Raw genomic sequence first — 17,064 nt, forward strand, 5'->3', positions numbered from 1 at the left:
AAAAAAAGGTTCTGCCATGTTTATTAATTATTAACAAACAAACATAGGAATCGATAATTTAATAACATTATGGCGCCGTTAAATAAAAATATAGATTAAAAATATTAATTCCAATATTAAATACTTAAAAATAATCCATGATTGTCATGATACAAAGATTGGAAAACCAATATCTTAGAAATAAAATACTTTTTCTTCATACCATAGTTGCGAACTGTAAATGTTGACGGTGCTGGGTTAAGGGTGATCGCTTTCGTTGCACCACACACCATTTTTTTAAGACAACATTATTCATACATTATTTAGTGTTACCTCATTAAAATATTACGACAAAACTGTCAAGCACAGAAACAAAGAGGCATTTATATTTCTTTTTTTCTTTCATAAAAATGACAGCACATGTAACGACTGAGGCAATATAAGTCTTGAACAGTGTTGTATGTTGTAGTTAGGTGAGATTGTTCTTCAGCCAGCCGAGGTAGTGAGTAACCCTGGTGTATACCCCGGGGTAGCCCGGCTCCCCGCACTTGTTACCGAAGGACACCACCCCGATCTGTGTCCACCGACCTTGGATCTGCAGCATGAGCGGGCCTCCTGAGTCACCCTGAGGATATTCAACATGTATTTCATTATCTGTGTTAGTGCGAATGAAGCCATCGCATAAAAAAAGTTATAGAGAAAATCTATAGATTAAATAAAAAAATCCAAAAAAATACCTGACAGGCATCGACCCCTCCTCTGGGGTATCCGGCGCAAAGGAAAGTGTCCGTGATTGGTTGGAAGTAAGCCCGGTCGCAGTCTTCGTTCCTCCAGACCGGAAGTCGCGCCTCCAGCTGTGTGGAGCTCTCTCCGCCGCCGTACCTGGTGGTGCCCCAGCCCACCACGGTCCCTACCATGCCGTCAAACTGCTGGCGACCCGCCTCACCCTTGGGGAGACAGATCGGTATCACGTATTTTGATTTGGGGACGTTCTCTGAAAAGTGGGAACTGGTTTTACGATACTTATTTCTAATATATATAATCTGTGCTACTGAAATGTCTCTTCAAACAGTCAATGTCTCGAAAGCAGAAATCTTTATATATGAAAAAGAGGTCGTGTTAGTTACACTACTTATAACTCATGGACCGTTGTACGGGTTTGTCTGAAAATTTGTGGAGAAATAGATTAGAAAAAAGGAAAGGATACTCTTCATCCGATTGAAAAAGAAAAAAAATAAGTGTTTTGAACGAGGAATACAGTTCGCACGGACAGCTGTACATTTCTACTTATGAAACTACCACAGACGATGTCGCGGCAAGTAGTGTCTTTACAAAATATTGTAAAAAAATAGAACACAATTGGCAACAAACTCCCAGCTGATGCCTAAGACAGTGGGTAGGTTGTGCTTCGTCCTCTATGTCGTCATAAGCCGGTCACTCCAGCTGTATTGGTTGTCACTCACCAGCCAGCACCAGCACGGCGATGTCGTTGTAGTATCCGACTCGTGAGAACTGCTCGTGTGCCCGCACGGCCGTGACGCGAGCGGTCAGCGGCCGCGAGGGCTCGTCGGTGCGGGAGAGGTCCACGTCCCCCAGACGCACTGAGAACTGACGGGGAGGAAACCTGTGGTTTGGGAACGCCGACACCTGTTACTGCTGGGAGCTCATACAAGAGCTGCTACATATGTATTCATTTTTGATTGCAATATGATGGAAATAAAACGGTAATTTTAATGTCTAACGTCTGTCCGTGATCACGGCTGCTGCACAGTAACCGAAACGTCGGGAGTATGTAGTTTTTAAAGTAATAAAATACGCGAAGTAATCCGAAACATATTAGTTTTATTTAAATGGATACTCGCGAGTCCTAGTTATCTTTAAGTTTAGTTAATGTCACACATAGTTTGTGGTAATCACTAACAATAAAGACTGCCATCTCTACGATTAGGATCCAAAGATCGCTTAAACCAGTGATTCAAAAAGAAACAATAACTGGTGATGTTGCGGAGAAATGTTCATTAAAGAAGTATTTGGGACAAACATTTAGTCAAAAAAATTGTAAAAATTCCTTTTAATAGTTCGTTACTATAGGCTCAGAGCTGATTTTGGTATGGTTGTAAAAACTACGTGATGTATCATGAGGGCTTGTGTGGTGTGATTGTCTTACGGCCTCTGTTTGGAGTCCCTGGTGCAGTGCGCGGCGGTGAGCACGTGTCGGCTGCCAACCAACGTCCCGCCGCACCAGAACTCCTTGCGCTTGTTCCCGTGCAGGTATATGGCCGCCATCCAGGGCCACGCGCCGGGCTTGGACTCCGTACCGCCGACTATGCGACCTCCTTCGTCTTCACGCTGACCACAGTCTATATAGAAAAATTTATTGGTTGATGGTATATTGTTTTTTATCAAAAAAATGAAATGAAAGGAGCCTGCACAAGGGTTTGAGGTTTCTATTACTAAGTTTGAAGTGTTATGATGAAAAATAATAAGGAATAAGCTAAAAGTATTGTTGATACTGTACCGTTGACGTCGACGATGTTGGAATAATTTCCTAGGAACGGTGGTGTCACAGTGTAGAAGCTGGTGGTGGACGGTGCTCTCGGTGTGGTAACAGTGGTAGGCGTCTTCGTAGGTCTAGGACTGGTTGTCTTTGGCTTTTTGGTGGTCAGAACCAAGATGGCCGAAGGCTTTTTCGTCGTCGTCGGTTTTTGAACCGGCCGCTGAGTCGTTATAGGTACTAAATAAGTGGGTTTGCTGGTCGTACTCTGGACTGGCTTCTCTACAGCCGGCGTCGATGACACGACAGCGTTTCGTGGACAACACACGCCAGGAACAAAAAGATCTTTGAAACATAACGATTCTCTGAGACTTATGAGATTCAGAAGCAATTGAGGGCAGTTGCTTAAATCCTCGCAGACCCCCTGCTCTCCATCGGGGGTGGTGCAGGATTTGGAATTACTTTGGCTCACATCGGCTGTAGCTATTCTAGTGATCGGTGCGTCGGGCAAAACTCTGGGTAACGCTTTCTTGACTATGGGAGCAATTGTATCTGTAACATTTCTACCTAAGACATTCTTGCTGATGGTGTATATAGCGTTCGGAAGCTGCTTCAGGTTGGGATCGGATTCGTTTCTATCATTCTCGTTGACCATGTCCACCAGGTAGTGGCCGACGGTGTTGATCGCTCCGAGAGTTTCCGATATCCTGGTGAACGCTGAATCTGAGAGCAGTCTTCCGTCATTGGGAACGTCTCTCGTCTCGGTATAGATGAGGTCAGCTGATGATCTACTTGCATAGTTTTGATGTCCCTGGATGTCCTGTCTTTGAGTCTGTTGGTTTGTCGAGAACTCATTATTCTGGAAGGGATTTTGATTGTACGATAGCTCGTGGGGTCCGTTGTAATAGGCCTGTGGTTCAGGTGATCTTTTGCGAGGTGATGTGAATCGATGCCAAGGCGGGTGCCCGTGCTGATAGTATTGTCCCGGTCTTATGAATGTAACTGGAAAGTATGGATCATTGGAATACTTGAATATAAACACGTGATTAATTCCAAGGGAGAATCATTGATGCATACCTACCGGGGTGGACTTGTTGGCATTTCGTCTCTGACGCTAACCCGATCAGCACTGAAAAACAATGAATATTTTAATAACATTTATTTTGTTTTATATCGTGGCGTGAGACGTTCAAGTGGAAAAAAGTTCTAAGGCTTTGATAAAGTTATTAACGAAATTTCAAAATAAAAGTTTACGGTATTCATTCCTGCAGCAAAAGAGCTTAGGTCCCAAAACATTCACGTTAGTCGTCTAGGTCTAACCGAATCAAAATCTGAACATTCCTTGTACAAGTAGTATACTTTGAGCATTTATAAAACGATTTATTATTTACGATGCAGTATAAGTCAGGTAAGATAGAAAAAAAGCCAACAAGAAGATAACACCTTCAGCTATGAACATATAAAAATAAGAAGATACGGAAAGTTAGGTTCAAATTATAATTCATTAAACTAATTGACAAATATTTTGATCAAAATATTCTATGATCTAATATTACAGTTTCAGAACAAATCTAAATATATATTTTTAAAATCATAATTTGATAAATTTTTTTTTTCACCAAATAAGTAGGTACTGAATGCGAAGAAAATGTGGTTGTAATTCAAATTGTCTGGTGATGTGAGTTAATTCGGAGGAGTTATTATAAAGGAGTTTATATTAGACCATTTTTTTTTTAATAAAATATATGTATATATATATATATTTATATATATTTATATATATTATTAAAAAAATATATATATTGAATTATCTTCCTATAAATACTTCCGAATAAAATAACAAAAGCGAATGCATATTAATATCTCTATCGCTTTTTAAATAACAGTCACATTGATAAAATGTCGTCCAATAGTAATTTTTCCATTTTTGTCTTCATAAAAAGTCCATCTAACTTTCTAAAAGTCTAAATTAGATTTAATCTAAACGGTTTTGCTGTTCCGTCCAAAGTTGTCATCAGCCGAGTGCTGTGAGAGTTGAGCTTTTGTTATTTGTCAACGCATAGATATTCTCAATTATTGCGCAATTATCGAGAAGAAAGTTGCTCCGTTCGAGCGCTCTATTTTTAGTCATTTCTTTTAGTTTAAATTTTAAGCTATAATTTCGAACCATCCAACACTGACGAAAATCCTTAATTATTAAGATTTGACGAATTTTCAGAGGCAATAATGTGAACCAAAAATGTCGGCTATCTTTAAATCTTAAAAACAAATTTTATTTGCAAGATTGAATTAACGAATGTAGGTTAAGAATTTTCAACTCAATGTGTAATAAATATATACACTCAATGTGTGTTTGGGTCCGTTAATTAGAGTTTTGTTTAAAGAATCCCTACAACCAGCTCACTTTAACGGTAAATGTGAAATATGCATCATTAAGATCGATTCTGAAGCTCTTAATTGCGCAACCTCCTTTGTGCGAGGCAAGGAACAAGTTTGGAAGGACCGGTTGTAAATCCAATACGACATTTTTTATGTATTTTTTTTTTAATCTGGCACAAAGCAGAACGCAAAAAAACATCAACATTATGCTTTTTGTATACAGCCAATGTTATTAAAATATATGTGAAATTAAATGATAATTATACAATTATCGAATTTACTATATTATTAATATTATATTAATTCGCATTTTAATTGGCCGTCGTAATAAATATCGACGTTTTACGTTCGGAAAGTTGATTTGTTTTTAATTCGTGTGAAAATTTTCATTATCAGCTTATGGGAAATAATTAACAATTAGTTTCGAATGTAAAACTACTTTCCTTGTGCTTCTCTCTCACTATGAGTACCTTATAATGTTTAACTATACTATTTTAATTAATTAACAACATCGTTGGAGTTAATCAAATAATACGAATATGCCTTTATTTTATTATAATTAGTTATTATTTCACTATTTCAATATTTCTTTAAAGTTTTCAAGTTTGTGTAATAGTACCAAATAAATAATTTATTATAACTGACACAAACAGTATTCGTAATCTGTCCTAATATTAACTCACACATGCATTGTTTGTACAATTGTAGTCTGATTAAATCTTTTATCATGTATTGCTAGTAAAATTAATATATATATGAAAGAATTGTAATAAGTTACAAAGTTATTTTATTTTTAACAAAAATTTCGTGTTTCGTTACGATTTTTATCATGTTATTATAAAAAATGTGATTTTTATTCCTTTACGTGAAATACGTTGTAATGTATACATTTAGAGTGATTGATGTAAGTAATTTTTTTCATTCGAAAATCTTCTTATAGTATGGTATCGTACTTCGAAAGCCGGCTTAGTAGGTTCGTTTCAATGAAACTAGTATTATTCGGATTTATTACGCGGATTTTATTATTTAAAAACTACATAATCCCGACGTTTCGGTTACTTTGCAGCAACCGTGATCACGGGCAGACGAGGTGTGAATGTCTGTCAGTTGGTCCTTTCAGGTCAGGTTCGTTTCAAATTTCGTTAGTAGAGAGTGGCTTGTTGAGGAGGTGAGTTTAGGTTAGTTCATAGGGGCCCCTTAAATCTACACCTGGGTCGCAAGTCCCAGGCACTGTTGAAGCTCCTCTTCTTGCAACGCGATGGACGCGGCACCCGCACGGTGAATACTTTGAATATTGAGAAGTTTCGTATCTACACCTAGGTCGATGTTTGAAAAACTTTAAACGCTCCGTGTACAGTATGAGGACGGAACACGTGCTAATGATACAGTGTGATCAACATTAGTTTGTCTTCACTGTATACGAAGCGTTTCTCGTTTCTGATACAATTTAAAGTAACATTTTTTCATTTAAAACCAACGTATTACTAGTCTCTGAATTATTGCATGTGTGAGGCATTTAATAAAGTAAGCATATGAAAAATATGCGTTGCATAAATTGAAAAGAATCGATACTCTTACACTTCCGGTTTTAAAATAATCAAACTTAATGAGATCTAATACTTTCGCGAGTATTCCTTCAAATGAAAGTAATATTTTTTATATTATACTACGCGTATGTTATTATTTTAAAAAACTACATACTCCCGACATGTCTTCCGTCACGTCAACGAGGCATATCTAGTGACTCGTCTGCAAGTGATCACGGTTGCTGCAAAGTAGCCGAAACTTCGGGAGTATGTTAATTAAATAATAAAATCTCGTAGTAGAATCCGAAAAATATTAGTTTCATAATCAAACTTACCTGAGAACCCTTTCGTGGAATGTTGCTATCAAATTAAAGAAGCCGTATTAAAATCGGTAAACCCGTTTGAGAGATATGATGCACCACACAAACATACGTCGAAACCTCAAAGATGTGTTACACAAACTTGCGTAATTCAGAGAATGTAAATGACACATTGATTATAAAATAAAAAATACATTTTTTATTGTTCATTTCTTAAGTGAGTATTCTTGTTAAAATTTTAATATAATATGATTTAATATAACTTTATTTCAATGATATAACAGAGAGATAAATAACTAATGTTGTACCTATCAATAATACAATTTATTTTTTTTATTTCCAACTTCGATAAAAATCTTTAAACATATATATAAAGTTTTGCAAGCAGACAACAATTTCATATTATTGAGAAACAAAAAAATCACGTAAATCCGAGAGGAGTATTAATTTGAAAAACATAACCTCTTTATGTGGATCTAGTTTATAATATGCGTCGTGAGTCACGGGTGAAAGTTGTGATGTCATTTTTACGTATTAATGTTGCTAGTTATTTAAATTTTTATTATGTTCCAAACAAACTTTCATTTCTCTATTCTGTTATATCTGTTATTGTTATGCGAATGTCTTAGTATATTAAATATAGGTTTTATAATTTGATTCCAAATTTGATTCAAATTTCAATACATTTTCACATAGTTAGAAATATATTTTAAACTGTTATCCCCACGAAACCGTTTGTTTCAAAATTAATGAAATATTATACTTTAAATAAATATCAATAATGTACCTTAAATTAATCACATATCTGCCTGTAAAAGTCCCTTCGAAATTGGTGCAGCTTTTTCAGAGTATAGGTAGCACAAACACATATACATACATACATAAATTAAAAAAAAATCATTATTTGTACATATGCATTTTGTAAAAGCTTTTTTTTTACAAACGGTTATGGGAATTGTATTAAATTGTTTATATATTATACATTTAAATAAACCCAATGTCGCAATCAAAAAAATATAGAGTTGAAGTGTTATGTAAAAACACCTTTATTCCGTTCAGCTCGTCAATGTGTCCCGGGCTTTAGTCGGTCAGGAAACCGGAGCTGACTATTACGTTACAAGGCAACGGTTTTATTGAGTCATTGTTTTTAGTAAAAAAATCTTAAATTTTAACATTGTGGTAACAAAATAAGGAAATTTTGAAACTTATCTACTAATGCAACGCAAAAGGGGTGTTATGTTTTATGGTATCCGAAATTTGTGAAGGAGTTTGACATTACTTTAATTATTATTAAATATTTCAATTGTACTTCTATAATAATTAAAAAATTTATATAAATCGAGAAAATAGATTTAAAAAAAATTACAAAATCTAGCTTTGTAATTAAAAACAATAAATTTTATTCGTTTTTTTCTTATTATAAATATTCTTTAAATAAATTGCGTATTAGAATATCCCATAACGAATTCTAAGATTGTTAATTATTGTATTACAATCAAAATCATTATATTTAAAAAATTATATGAATTACCTTCGATCTTATTATAGCCTATTATATTAATTCTGGCAACACTAGATACATTATTATCTTAGAACATTATTGTCTATGAATTACTGATATATTAAAATAAATGTTCAGTCTATTATTATATTAAATGCACATTTTATAATGGAGTCAATGACATGAGGACGGCGGTAAAACAATTGGGGACAAACATCAACCGTAATTTACAATGCGGGCATAAGGATAACATAATATTAAAAAAGTAACAGTTTATTTCGTTTTATTATTGAAATTTGCCTGTGTTAATATATATAATGGACACACCCAGAACAGTTCCTCGCAATTTTATTTCGTGTAATCAATCATCAATACATATTATAAAACAAAGTCCCTCGCCGCATCTGTCTGTCTGTGTGTTCGCGATGAACGGAAAAACTACTGCACAAATTATCAAACAGTTATCACCAGTCGATAGCGTGATTCTCGAGGAAGGTTTTGAGTATATAATTTGTTAAGTTTTGTACCTACTTGTGCTTACATTAAGGATATGTGTTGAAGATGTCGGGGAAACCTGATCCGTCTGAGAGCTTTTAACGAAAAGGCTGCCTAAAGTATTTGAGATATAACAAAATAATATATGGTAGAATTGTGTATCTTATATAGGTCTACAGAAAAGTCCGCGGCGACATGTGTATACCTTAAAGATAACATAATATATACATTTTAAAACCTTTAATAATTGGCATTCCTAAAGCGTTTATTGAAAAGTTATTTACATACGGTATTAAATCTTATCAAAATAAATTACTTCGTTTTCAAGCCTACATCAGTATCTGTAAATAATTTTTTAAATCATATAAATCGGGCGTACCTTTTGAAAGTTATCATAATATAAGTTTAATAATTCTCAAAATTAAATAGGCTATTTTATATTTTTTGTAAAGATCCAGCGCGAAGCCGTGGCTGGCACCTAGTTTAAGGATAAGATTTGATATAGACAGAAGTTAAGGTTTAGTACACAAAGCTAAGTGTCAAGTGCTCTTTAAAATAATATTTATTTATATAGACAAAACGATCACATGTTTTCAAACAATTCAATGTGTGTATGATTCCATAGCAGAAAATTTATAATAAAAAGATTCAATATCTTTTAAAAACTTTTTTCTCATCTTATTTGATTCTAATAAATTTCGCCTGCTTTGTTTTTGTAATATTAGACATATTATTACTTCACATTATTGTAAACGTGTAGAATTCAACGTGGTCAAATTAAAAATATTAGCATGGTCTTTTATTCATAAAAATATATATCAAATGAAACAGTAGTTAAACTGTTGGTGTTTAGTTACGCCAAATTAACTTGTAAGATTATAGAGGTTAGTAAATAAGCTGTCTATCAATCTAGCTTGTGGTCGAGTCTTCAATGCGAGCTATAACTGAACTTTTATTAGGCTCAGCACACAACGCTTGTTAATTACGCTTAGGCTGAGTGCACAATGCTTGTTAATTTTAAAATGTCATTTATTTTTTATTAAAATACTAACAGTAGGATCATTCCTTTTTTCACGGGTTATCAACATCAATGTTAGGTGTAACTATATCGACAAAACGATTTCATGAACGAGAAGTACTCGTATATCTTCATGTCGACATGCGATAGGTAGCAAAAAAAAAATACTGGACGGATAATTATGTGCTTTCATATACATATATTGGGATGAAAACAAAAATGGGAAATAAAGACACAATACTGGGAGTTATATACAAATAGACAAAGTTTGTGAGCGTTTTTGGGTGTTTGTTTCTCTTTCATACAAAAACTGTGAAATTGATTTTGACGAAACTTAACAGGAATGATGTTTGGACATCACAATAAGATATAGACTATAATCTATATCAAAATTCCGTGTAGTCGCCTAAATACAGGGCAGGACAGTTGCATTGTGTATGAAGGCACGTGACGCGGGCTATAGATGGCGCTGGCGATTGGTTGACACATCTAATGTTTATATTTCTAATTATGAAGTATACGCGGACGAAGTCACATATTAAAACTAGTGTGTCAATAAAAGTAAATCTTATTTTACTCTCTGGAGTTTTTGTTGCTAAACATTTTGTTCTCCATATACATTATAACGGCTTATTACATACAAGCTGAAGCTATGTTCCGTTCTGTGGCGTCACTCGTTATGTAACTACCCTCGACACGTTGAAACCTCCTGGTTTGCACAACCGTCACGACCAGCCTTGACATCGAAGACACTTTCCAACGATGACTCATAAAAAAGTTAATACGCTCTAAATATTCACTTGTGTTTGAGTTAAAAAAAAACATTTTTTTAATCGATTTAGTAAATAGAAATAAATATTTTTAAGCTTTTTATTTTCGATAACGGCTTATATACATTACACACGAGTTGAAAATAAATCAGTATATTGATGTCCATGAACTTTTTTATGGCACGGTGACAAATCTATTTCATTAACTGTAACTTACCGAAGGTCTCATCAGAATCGATTTAGTTAATCAGTCCTATATAAACTTCCTTATTCTTGTGTCGCAAATTATTGAAGCGTATATAATTTTTCGTCTGCTAAAGATGAATAATTATCTGTAATAGGTTACGTAATAACCAGAAAATTCTCTTGCTGATGTACAACATTAATGTTTCTTTCATACTGTTATACAAAATTCATTTACTTTGGAGATAGGTAATATAAGCGAATAAATATTCTTTTTTTTTTCTAAATATTTATTTATAGTTTTTTTCCAACAATGTAATTCAAGCTTTTGAATGATGATAATTAAAATAATATATAATGATTATTAGTGGCAATGAAACTTTAACGTTTGGTTATTTTAATAAAATGGAAATGCTTAAAATATAATTTAAGTAATAGCTACTCGAATTTTATCACGATAATCAACCTCCAGCCTACTTTTAAGAACGGTTGTTGATATAAATTCTGGGAAATTGAGCAACTTGAGACTAATAAATTTAAAGACGTAACAACCCTCGCGTGTCCGATACCGTAATTTTTAAAAATATTCAACGAAAATTTTAAATAATTTTGATAATTTTAAAGCAATTACGATCATTATTTCTTACGAACCCATGCGTTTGAACACACACAAATAAAATCTTATAAGTACACACAAACTTAAATTGTTTTTTTTTTCTCAGTTATTAGTTTTGTGGCAGCAGTTCAAAATATAAATACATATAATTATTAGCTTGCAATAATTTTATTTTTAAATAAACATAGCCTTAACTTACATATAACATAAATTACAAAAAAAAGAACAGTAAATACTTTAATACTGTATTCATTAAGTAAGGAACATTCAGTTGAACATAAAAAGTAAACGTCTTTAATAAAACATTTAAAAGTAAATCATTATCTTTTGAAGGAGAGAAAGTGGCGCTAGTTTTTGCTTTTCGTAAAATAAGACAACAATAGATTTAGGCAGCCAAGTCTCACAATTAGTCACATATTTTGAAGTTACAGATTATAATATTAAAAACACAGGTTGGGAATATAGGTATTAATGTAAAAAAATATAATATACCAGTATAGTGAAGTCAGCCAATGTCTTATTAATTTTATTGCTACTAGAAATATTCATTGATATTTATTTGGTAAATTTTGATAGTTTCATAGAATTTCGGTTGTATTTAAAGTATGTCATATAAATATAAACTCACCTATAGCTATGTTCAGAGTGTAGCACTTCCCTAACCCGATGGTACGCATTATGTCGGTTCTAATGTAACGCTTACGTCACACCACTTTCACTGCGAGCATCGTATAATCACTTATGAAACCGCGGCCGCTGCACTCAAGTTCAACGCACTATTTCAAAATACTATAAAGATTTTAACAAACAATAAATGGAATAAAAGCAATCAAATGTCAGACGAGTTATGGCGGGAAAATTTATATTGAAAAAAAAAATACGTCAATGTCAAATGAGATTCCAGGTTTTTTAGGCGTGAATAATTTTCATAGAAAAAATATTTTGGTTATTTTTGGCTGGTTCCGTTCGAGCGTGGCGTGCGCTCACTTTCATGACGCGCAATGAAACGCACGCCTTTTGCCTCGTGCTTTTACTTTCCACCAAATACAGTGGGGATCGCGATACGCGGATCTAACCAACGTCCCATGCTGAGATAATCGGTATTGAAATAATTATGATATTATCTCATTCGCGAGAACAATACTTGCCAAAAAAAAAGAAAGCCCATATTTAAATCGTCAGATTGAACCTATGTTGGAACAGTACTATTATTAACTTTTTAAATTTTACTTTATGACCCATTGATATTTAACGAAATGTAAAAAAATAATCACCAAGTAAATTACGTTTAGAAACAAAATATATTTGGAATATAAGACGTTACCAGTTTACATGTAAAAAAAAAATTATACGACAAAAAAGCAAATGTAACGTGACCTCAAATGACTTTATATGTTTTCTTATCCGGTCAAAATATGAAAACGATATACACTTTACAAAATTAATTCAAAAACAAAGATGTTTTTGAATTAATTTTGTTTTTATTTATCCAAAGGTATCATAATTTGATCGTATGTAATGTGTAAAAAAAAAAATAACTTGTGACTTTTGACGAAGAAGTATTAAATCACTGTAATAATAGTAAAAAAATAACTAAAATACGATTAATAAACTTCAGGTAATTATTGTCAAGAACAATTATTAATATGCACAGACCAAGACAAGACAAGAGTGAGTCTTCACATCATTTAAAGACCTATGTTAATAATTACTCGTATAATGTGCCAAGATTTATAAAAAACTATTAAACCTCCGTAGACAATGTCACGATGCCAATTCAGACTAAGCATACAGAATTCTCGAAAACTTTTACGATTGCTTCAATAACAAATACGAGATGATAATAATATAAAGGATTATTTGAATAAAATAAAAAAAAAATATCGATTTCGTTTCCATAAAAAATATTTTAAGTGCGAAATCTGGAATCTGGATCTATAACCGATAGGTAGATCCGCTTTGTGCTGCACTATCATTCGGTATAGTTTAATATAGTTTTATTCAGTACTTCAGTGGTTAAAGAAATTATCTTTCGACATATTTATTACATCTCCAGTAAGTTAACCACAAGTTTTCATCGTTTCCAAACGTATCGTTTCCCGTTCCTCATTCAATAGCCTACATCAAAAATATTAACTGAATCACAAACTTAGTGTAAGCAAAATCTTCAAGAAGCCAATGTTTAAAACGGCCAAGGCGTATAAATGAATCGGATTTTGCGTAAGAAAAGACCAAAACGGAGAGACGTACAAAAACCTATAAACAAACGTACTCAGTATAACTAATATCATACATATATACGAATGTTTCTTTGTATACTTATATCTTTAGATGTTTGTTGTTCGTTTACGTAACTACTGAATGGATTTTGATGAAATATTACTATAATATAGATAATATATAAGTAATTATAATAAAACAATGGACTATAGTTCATTCTTAAACGTCGTGTAATTTCTGTAAAAAGTAAATATCACGTAAGTAAGATAACATAACATAAGGTACGTTAACAATTTTTCATAAATAAATACTCGCACTTTATTCTGTTAACGTAGATTTTTGATTAAAAAACGTGAAAAGTTTCGAATGTAGAATGTAAAACTCAGACTAAGGGTTTTGGATTTAGCTTTATTAGGTTTGAAGTCGCGTGTCTAGCTGTTTTTATTTTTGAGCACACATTAGTACTATTTGAATTTGATACTAAGGTCCAGGCAGACGAAGTCGAGGGCACAATCTAGTTCCTACTTTATAATATAATAATCATTGAAGCAAATCAGGATGAAGTAACGATGTCATAAAAATGATTTTTCCATACAAAGGACGGAGCACTCATTAGGCGATGCGTCGTAACATATTTTGTAACACATGTCGCAAGCATTCCAGCTACGGTTTGTTTGTTTGAGCAACGCTGGGTTTTTACGAATGAATAATTATTACATTTTTTCCCTAAAATTACCTTGGATTCTGTAAAATTACGGTTTAAAAAGTAGCCTGTGGTGTTATAAACGTGAAAGGGGCGTCGTTTCATTATGAAATAATAGCGTTGTCGTTGAGAACCTGACATCATAAACTCGGATTAATAAGTCTTGTGAAGCTTCAAACTAGAAGAACCATGGCACGAGTTTTTGATTTACATTTCTTCGGAAATAATAGTATTAACATACGTTTATATGTCAGTAATAAACCGCAACCCTGTAGGTATTTATGTAAACTATAAATTATACCACACTCCTGGTAAGGATACGGACTGTACAGTGTCTATTTAATTGCAATAAGTTATAAATATAATATTAGGTCCCAACATATTATAAAATACGCGTTTTGTCACACTGGCCACTTTGATCTCAAATAACTCCTCTTTGGTTTGGAATTCCAATTTCAAATTTATACAGCTATTGTTTTTCGAAAACCGTAATCCGCAAGCAGTTTTATTTTGATGATTTCTTTACAAAATGGAATAAAAATGGATCTATACACAGTGGTGTTGCTGAGCTGGAACGCTCCGGAACGTCGTTCCAGTACTTCCTTATAAGCCAGGAACGCGTTCCGGAACTAAAGAAGATTTCTGATAACGAGAATTGGCTGACGTATCGAAAAAAATAAATTAAAAAGAATTTCAGGGTTTTGTTTTGCAAATTTTTGACGAATTATTATATTTATTATTATAAACAAGGGCTTGAACCGAACCCGAACCGGAACAAAAACCTGAGCGAAGCGGCTTGTTTTTCCGAACCGTGAACCGGAGTCCGACGCTTTTTTCTGCTGAACCGAAACTTGAACCGAACCGAAACAAAAACGTGAACCGGTTCAACTGAAATTAAGCTTTATTTATAATAATCATTAGAAGAAAACTCTCCTCCCCCCCCCTGTCAAATTTGGGACATGAGATCAAAAAAAAAATTAGCACACACCACCGTCTTTACAGACTCCATCTAAGAGTACCGATTATACAGTGCCTAGTTAAACCTAGTTAGGTCTACTGTAGTAGGCCAACAACATAATATTAGTTGTATCATAAAAGTAGTAACCGTAAAGAGAGAGAAAATTAACTGTCTCGTGTCTCCATATAAACAAGGTCACTGTTCCTTTACCAGCTCAAACTGACGAAATAAGCTCATTTTCATTTTCATACTATATTAATTTAGATTACATTAATTTTATCTTGATCCAAAGTTGCTGATAACGATTATGGTTTTAAAAGAAATATGATTTGACAACTAATGTTCATGAAAATTTCGTCTTTGACAACGGAATTCACACAGGAAAAAACGCTGACCGAGTTCAGTTGAATATTTTTAAGTAAAAATGTCCTCAACTCAGGAGAATTATTAAAATTTGTATCACGTGAGCGTCACAAGGGGATCTCTTCTCGCAATCAAGGAATCTTCTCGTAAGCGTTTATTCTAAACAAGGTTTTTTAACAAGCTACTTCGAAAATATATCAACGTTGTAAAACCAAGCTAAGCAGGGCGCGTGCTCGTGCATAGATTACATATTTCGCATTACTCTGTTATTTTTAGACTGAATAATTTTATATTTGCAGTAAAAATAATATGGATACAACGGTTTCAATTATATTTATATATAAGTAGCCGTAGGATTATCGCTTTTAAAATATTGATTTATCTTGTAATACAATTAAAATGTAATGTAACATAATAGTTATTACTGAGGTGTATTAAGGAAATTGAGTCTTAATCTATCTGACAGTAAGAGTTCTTTGACAGCCGTGAATGCTTCAACACGCGGTTATTGTGGATGGGTTAACGAGTAAATTTTTTGGAGATGAATCTTGCACAAACGGATTTTACACTTGATACAGATATCGTATCACCTGGGACTGAAGATGGACCCTCATGACACAGGTATGTTAGGAAACACGGTAATGTCGATTATAACCTATTGCTTCACATTTGTTTTTATGCTAAGGCTTCATTCGCACTGGAATCGTGGAATATTTTGCCAATGTCAACGGTATTATTTATTGGACGAATCATAACCTTGAGTACCTACTGTGCGACACAATTATAGATGCATAAAAGTGACATTGACACATTTTTATCTAATTCTTTAAGACACTCCTCATGATTCTGACGTTAAGAAGTAATCGCTATAACGTCCAAAGTGAAACGTGAATCGTACCTCGATTTTACATACAATTTTTAAGTTGTGTTAGCATTGCTACTAAATGATTAACGTGTGATTTTTAAATTTATTTAATTTAGGAGGAATCACAGACGTTAGGTAGCGTAAGTGTCTATTGCTGACGAATTGAAGGTGAATGAACTTTAAGGGTGTAAATCAACGTTTAATGTTCTTACATTGAGTCTCAGAGTACAACAAATTATTAGATGTCTTCAAAATGCATACAAAATGGTTCTCTCGAGTATGAAGTGGAAGTGACAAATGCTGTATGTCAGATTGTGGTATACTCTGAAGTGAAGTTAATGAGACTATGAATGTAATTTAAGTAGCCTACAATACGTACACCACATCCCGTATGATCATTGCCTTGAATCTTATTATCTGTGCCCCAAAAAAATACTGTATATAACACATAGTTATTATTCGTGAGGTATTTTAGCGATTTATATATTTACAAGAAAATAATATTTTCTTCTTGCTTACTGACGTCCAGACAAAATATCAACAAAATCATTTCATTCAGTATGATACGTATTCGGTATGCTTACTCTAAGTCTCCATCGTCACTACATACGGAGCGTTAAAAGTTTTTCGTTCATTAATTCTCGAACGTTATAGTATTAACGTAGCTTATTGAC

At 33.4% G+C, this 17,064-nt stretch overlaps 1 protein-coding gene across 1 annotated transcript; it reads right to left on the reverse strand.

Annotated features, from left to right (window-relative positions):
• Positions 1-448: 448 nt before the first annotated feature.
• LOC116774106 (proclotting enzyme) lies at positions 449-12,267 on the reverse strand. Its single transcript, XM_032666757.2, has 7 exons — positions 11,910-12,267; positions 3,555-3,602; positions 2,498-3,475; positions 2,147-2,339; positions 1,443-1,603; positions 717-973; positions 449-604 (listed from the first exon to the last, which is right to left on the reverse strand). Exons 1-7 carry the CDS (start codon positions 11,956-11,958, stop codon positions 449-451), a joined length of 1,842 nt encoding a protein of 613 aa, XP_032522648.2. The 5' UTR covers positions 11,959-12,267.
• Between the last annotated feature and the right edge of the window lie 4,797 nt (positions 12,268-17,064).

This window comes from Danaus plexippus, chromosome 20 (genome assembly GCF_018135715.1).
Source record: "Danaus plexippus chromosome 20, MEX_DaPlex, whole genome shotgun sequence".
NCBI lineage: Eukaryota > Metazoa > Arthropoda > Insecta > Lepidoptera > Nymphalidae > Danaus > Danaus plexippus.

Coding starts and splice junctions, on each gene's coding strand:
- LOC116774106 (XM_032666757.2), bottom strand. CDS start 11,958: ATGCGTACCATCGGGTTAGGGAAGTGCTACACTCTGAACATAGCTATA. Junction 2,340..2,497: donor CAACATCGTCGACGTCAACG/GTACAGTATCAA, acceptor TTTTCTATATAG/ACTGTGGTCAGCGTGAAGAC. Junction 974..1,442: donor CGCCGTGCTGGTGCTGGCTG/GTGAGTGACAAC, acceptor CCCACTTTTCAG/AGAACGTCCCCAAATCAAAA.